The 6,462-nt window shown below is 27.0% G+C and overlaps 1 protein-coding gene across 1 annotated transcript in view; it reads right to left on the minus strand.

Moving 5' to 3' along the window:
- Window positions 1-6,123: 6,123 nt before the first annotated feature.
- Window positions 6,124-6,462, minus strand: part of LOC112500969 (bZIP transcription factor 44-like) — a 1,293-nt gene continuing 954 nt past the window's right edge. Inside the window, exon 2 of the mRNA XM_025104592.1 lies at window positions 6,124-6,462. This exon is cut by the window's right edge and continues 43 nt beyond it. Coding sequence (XP_024960360.1) covers window positions 6,295-6,462 — 168 coding nt within the window. The 3' untranslated portion in view covers window positions 6,124-6,294.

A 6,462-nucleotide genomic window follows, 5' to 3' on the forward strand; every position in this document is an offset into this window, starting at 1 on the left:
ACTACCATCAGCCACCACCACCTCCACCATAACCAAAACCACCTCCACCACCACTGCTACCATCAATTATTTCAAAATTTTCATTCAAATTTGGTACAAATATGAAAATTATGTATAAATATTTATTCTTTAATTATTTACTTTATTTGTGTTAATTATAACTATTATATAATATTTAAAATTATCAAATAACTTTTAAGGGTAGTTTGTCTAGTTCTGTCTCGTCCAGTCCTAGTCGTACCAAACACCAGACAAACACCAGACATACTCCTGTTATGTTCAGTCATGTCCCGTTCAGTCTTGTCCTGTCCAGTTTAACCCTCTTATTTTGTCTTGTCATGTTCTGTTCTGTCCCGTTCAGTCATGTCCAATTATATCTGCGTATCAAACGCTACCATAAGAATGAAAATCGCAGGGACAAAATTCGTAATTTTTAACAAACAACAAGGATGAAAAATGTAATTTACTCTTTTATTTATTTAATGTTTTTCCATTAAACCCAAATATAATCAAATACGAACTTAATGGTGTAATTATTTTAATAAATGAATAAAATATATGGATTTAAATTAAAGCTTTAAAAAGAAAAATTCCACAAGAGATTCCTCTTTTTAAGTCTGTCAAAAATGGAATATTATGGTATTAAATTAATTATTAAATGACTTTTGAATATTACATTTTACCTGCCACAACCTGTCAAAATTGTGGTTTCCACTCAACTTTCAACTTAACTTAACAACCAACTAAATTAATTTTAAATCCTTAAATTAATTAATAATTATTTATCAAACAAAATATTTGTGGTCATGAAGGTTTAAATGCAGTGATTCCGAGCTACCCACAAAACAGGTGGTTGTTTTGGGATTAGTCGACTCACATAGCGGATTGGATGTTCGGGTTAATAAAAAGAAGTGTACTGCTATAATATGTATTTTTGTGTTAATAATCAATTTTATTGAAGGTGAACGACATGAAATCTAAAGCTACGTAATTACTTACACCCTAAGTTATCGAACGTATCCGTGCAGATTTTTTTAATCATTGTTTTGACTTTAACGGTCATAATTAATCATAATAAAATAATAAAATGACTTATGTATCTGATATGTAGTTCAGTTGACAATTGGGTGGAGTGACTTTGTACAAATACAAGACAGGTCTCAGATTAGATTCTGGCTCCCCTGAGCTTCAACCGTTGAGTGAGGCACAAAATGTCTCTTCATATTGGTGTTTTGAAAGGCAGTTTTGATGTAGGGCTGATTGAAATTACCTGATAATTAGCTTTTTGATTAAATAATAAAACGACTTACAGTTAATGACAATTATATTTCTTTTAAGGGCATTTTCAATGCTATTATCGTATAAAAAATGACATAAAAAACCGTTAATCTTCAATGTATTGTTGTTTTTACACCAACTATCAGGTTTTTAAATTTGGTTAATTTTTTATTTTTGCAGTAATTTAATAATAATACTAGAAGGGTACTCGCGCAATGCAGCGAAATAAATCTCGATTTTAATGTTTAGTTTTTATTTTTTGTCTCTATCGATATAATACGATTTTATGTGGTTTTGAGAAAGCGTTAATGCTTTTATTTTTGAATTAAAATATAAATTTGAAGATATCATAAAAAATTGTAGAAAAATAAATCAATAATAGTATCAGATTAACTATTTAATAGTTCTCATTTGTTTGGTTAACTTATTTAATTCAATTTTTTTATTATAATTTAATTTAGATTTAATAACAAAGTAATTTATTTTTGGTTTAATAATATAATTTTTTATAAAGATAATAATTAAACATTCTGTTAGAACTCAATGATTATCTTAATTATATTTAGATTATCTATATTTAAAATAGATGATTATCATGTATTTGATTATGTTTATCTGCACTTAGTTACACAAGTTTAAAAATGGAGCTTTAATAAGTTGTACATGCGCAAAATTACTTGTAATCTTGAATTTCAAGTAATGTGCATCAATAAAAAGTATTACATGCATAAAAATGGTTTTTAAGAGTTTTTAACAAATACTTTATAATACTAGAAGGGTATTCGCGTAATGCAGCGAGATACATCTCGATTTTAATGTTTTATTTTATTCTGTCTATGTCGATGTTATAATACGATTTTATGTGTTACCAAAAAAACGATAATGTATTTATTTTTTTGAATAAAATATAAATTTGAAGGTATCACAAAATTTTGAAAAAGAATATCGATTTTTATATCAAATTAAATATTTAAAATTTCTTGGTTTTTGTGTAATTTTTTTAATTCTATTTTTTACCTATAATTTAATTTAGATTTAATAATGAAGTCATTTATTTTTAGTTTAATAATATAATTTTTTTATAAAGATAACATTTACTATTTTGAATTCAATGATTATCCTAAATATATTTTAGATTTTTATATTTAAAATGAAATAGTTGAGTTAGTTACACAAATTCAAAATTGGAGCTTTAATAAGCTGTACATACGGATAATTTACTTGTAATCTTGAACTTTAAGTAATCTGCATCAAGAAACAGTACATAATGCTTTAAAATTGTTTTTAAAAGATTGAACCAAATACTTTATAATATAGTATAGATAGTATAGATACGCGTATTATAATAACACTTTAAATTATTAAGTTTAATATTTTAGTTATATAATTTATATATATATATATATATATATATATATAATATTAATAGAACGACATCAATAAAACCAAACAAAATGATTCACTTGTCAAGCGGAGTAATGGTTTTTTGTCCTTCTTGACCAAATATAAAAAATTACAAAACATATATAAAATAAGACAAATTTTGTATAAAAAGAAATTTTCTTTTATTTCATTTTTATTTCAAATATATATTTAAAAGGTAAGTTTGATTTTTTTTTATCAAATATGTATTCTCTTTCTCGTGGCATTTGATAATAGAATATCTGGGGACCCTGCTGATAAATACAAGGCTCTGGCAGCTACATTTTTTTTATATGATGCATTTAAATGCTTCCTCTGTTTTCAGTAAAAATCCCAAAAGCCTATTTTAGAGACACTCTTTCTCTTATAGTGCTCTTTCGTTCCCTTCGAGCTAGTTGAATCAGTACTTATTGTTATGCCGTTTGTGCCCCTCAGAGCCACTTAACTCGTTTTCAAGAATAAAAATCTTGCTTCCAATTAATACATTGAAATGAAAACTTTTAAAGATGTCATCGATGCTGGATTGAATCGGTGTCCTATCATTTTTAGGTTTTTTTATGCTTTCATTTTGTATTTTGTTTTTTATGTTTTTTTGTGCATATATATATATATATATATATATATATACACACACACACACAGACAGATAGACAGAGAGAGAGAGAGGGGGTCTCTTCGTTTGTTAACCACATAATTAGTTTTAACTATACAAACCAATCTGAACTAGGGCTATAAACGAACCGAACGAACACAAACAGAGACTTGTTCATGTTCGTTCGTTTAACTTAACCGAACAAACGAACGAACACGAACGATAAACGAACGAAAATCTTTGTGTTCTTGTTCGTTCGTTTAGAAATCAAGTGTGTTCGTGTTCGTTTATGTTCGTTCATCAACATGCTAAACGAACGGACTAAACGAACATAAACGAACAAGATAAAAGAACATAAATAAATATTATCTGAATTCAAAGTAAATAAACAAAATATTATATATTAAATTTAGCATATAAACGAACGGTAAACGAACGAACGTTCACAAACATAAATGAACATACGAGACTCTTGTTCATGTTTGTTCGTTTAACTAAACGAACAAAAAAATTTGTTCATGTCCGTTCATTTATTAAATAAACGAACTTTCCGCAAACGGTTTGCTGAACGTTCGGTTCGTTTACAGCCCTAATCTGAACCTTTAATTTATGTAATCAATGGATTAGAATGACCGGTGACAATTTTGTAATAAATGACAATAAAATGCGCACGAAACATAGTGAACCACATTATGAACAAGGGTAAAAACGTAAAAGTTCATTAAGGCACCTTTTGGAAAATTCAGGTCCGTGAAATTTCTCCTCCTTCATTCAAGAACCAAACAATTAGGTTATTCATTTATGAATAGTAAGCAAATTTTATGAACAAATGAATATTTCACTAAGGAACACCATGACAGAATATAACGTCATGTGTTTTCACGTATGAACGACTATCTCCGTCACTTATGAATAATAGCTAAAATGGATGAACAAAAAGTGAATTTCACTTATGGACGCAAAAACAAATTGCATTAAAAACCTAACGTATGTATGAAACGCATAAAAATGGCGGTTTTGATATGTAACTGATTTACAAAACTTTAACAGACCAAAATACCTATAATCATAAATATAGGTGTATCTTTAAACCACGAGAATCCTTGCAATTTGATTGGTTAATTCTAGTCCATCATGTACATACATTTTTATATTATGTGTATTCTATATATGAGACTTAATGGCCGTTTACTAAACACTTACCTGGTAAGTGTTAATCGGGTAATTTTTCTTACCGGATGAATAGGACAAGGGTCAAAAATATTACCCGGTAAGAACAACGATAAAGATGGAGAGTCTTACCCGGTAAGTGAGGGTGACGACTCTTACCCGAGTAAGTGCTTACGGGGTAAATTGTTGCATATGATACCATTTTGATGTACTACAATCTTACCCAATAAAATAAATTATAGTGTTGGCTCATAAAAGTAAACACTTACGGGGTAAGCATTTAGGTAAACGGCTCATTAATCATTTGAAAATCCTCATATATTATGATGCATGTGATACTTGTTATCGTTAGGTATTGTTTTGTAGGATATATAAAGCTAAATTTTTATATACTGGTTAATATATATTTGTTTCATATGTACTCGGTTCATAATGTAAAATCTTTTATTTGTATTTTTGTTTCACATATACATAAAAAAATGTACATGTTGTGAAACAAAAATATGTTAATCAATACACTTAATTTAAGTCGTACATGAAATAAATCATGTTAAATAGCACATGATGCACCAGTTTCCAATATTATCACAAGTTTATGGGTTCTCAAATGAAGACTTCAATTCTGTACATATCGATCATTATGATTTCCTTGTTATCGCTATTTGAAGCACACTACACCGACTTATCAGATAAAAGAACTTGTTCGATTTAAATACATGTTATTATTTTTGTAATTTAATATTTTTAATAAAACTAGAAGAGTACTCATGCAATGAAGCGAGATACATTTTGATTTTAATATTTTATTTTATTATTTTATCTCAATTGATGTTATAATATGATGCTATGTGATTTTGAAAAAACGATGATATTTTTATTTTTGAATAAAATATAAATTTAAAGATATTATAAAAATTTAACAAAATTATGTCGATATTAGTATCAAATTAACTATTTAAAATTCTTATTTTTGTGCAATTTTTTAATTCAAAATTTTTAATTATAATTTAATTTAAGTTCAATAACGAAGTAATTTATATTTGGTTAAGTAATACTAGAAGAATACTTGCGCAATGCAGCGAGATATATTTTGAAATTAATATTTCATTTTATTATTTATCTTAGTTGATGTTATAGTATGGTCTTATGTGATTTTGAAAAAACAATTATGATTTTATTTTTGAATAAAATATAAATTTGAATATATCATAAAATTTTGACAAAAATATATCGATATTAGTATCAAATTAACTATTTAAAATTCATATTTTTGTGTAATTTTTTAATTCAATTTTTTATATTATAATTTAATTTAGGTTCAATAACGAATGGTTTATACTTGTTTTAATAATATAATTTTCTTATAAAAATAATAATTAATTACTGTGTATAACTTGATAATTATCTTAATTATATTTTAGATTTTTTATATTTTAAAATAAGATGTTTATTTTCTACTTGATTATGCTTATCCGCATTTAGTTATACGAATTCAAACATGAAGCTTTAATAAGTTGTATTTATACATAATTTACTTGTAATCTTGAATTTTAAGTAATATGTATCAATATACAGTAATTTATACATAAAAATGGTTATTAAAAGTTTTTATCAAATACTTTATAATATAATATAGATAAATGATATAATTTCAAATGATTGATGAACGAAAATAGAACACGAAATTTTGGGGACCAAAATGTTTTTCTATGTTTTACGTAAACAATTGAAATCCTTAAAACCACTTTGGGACCCCAGCCTTTATTACATAAAATGACGATTCTACCCCTAAAAGATCTCCGATACTCAATGAGAAGATTCTTGCAACATTTTCAGTACTGAATCATGTCTGCAGAGGCCAGAATGGGTTGGTTAGCATAAACGTAGCTCATGAACTCGTCAACGAACTCAGTGCCGCCACCACCGCCGCCGTATAGCTCCTCCGCAAACCCACAACCAAAATCCACCGGTTGGTTCCTGAAAGCGATGATCTCGTTGAG

Source organism: Cynara cardunculus (genome assembly GCF_001531365.2).
Source record: "Cynara cardunculus var. scolymus isolate 2C chromosome LG 17, CcrdV1, whole genome shotgun sequence".
In the NCBI taxonomy this organism is placed as follows: domain Eukaryota; kingdom Viridiplantae; phylum Streptophyta; class Magnoliopsida; order Asterales; family Asteraceae; genus Cynara; species Cynara cardunculus.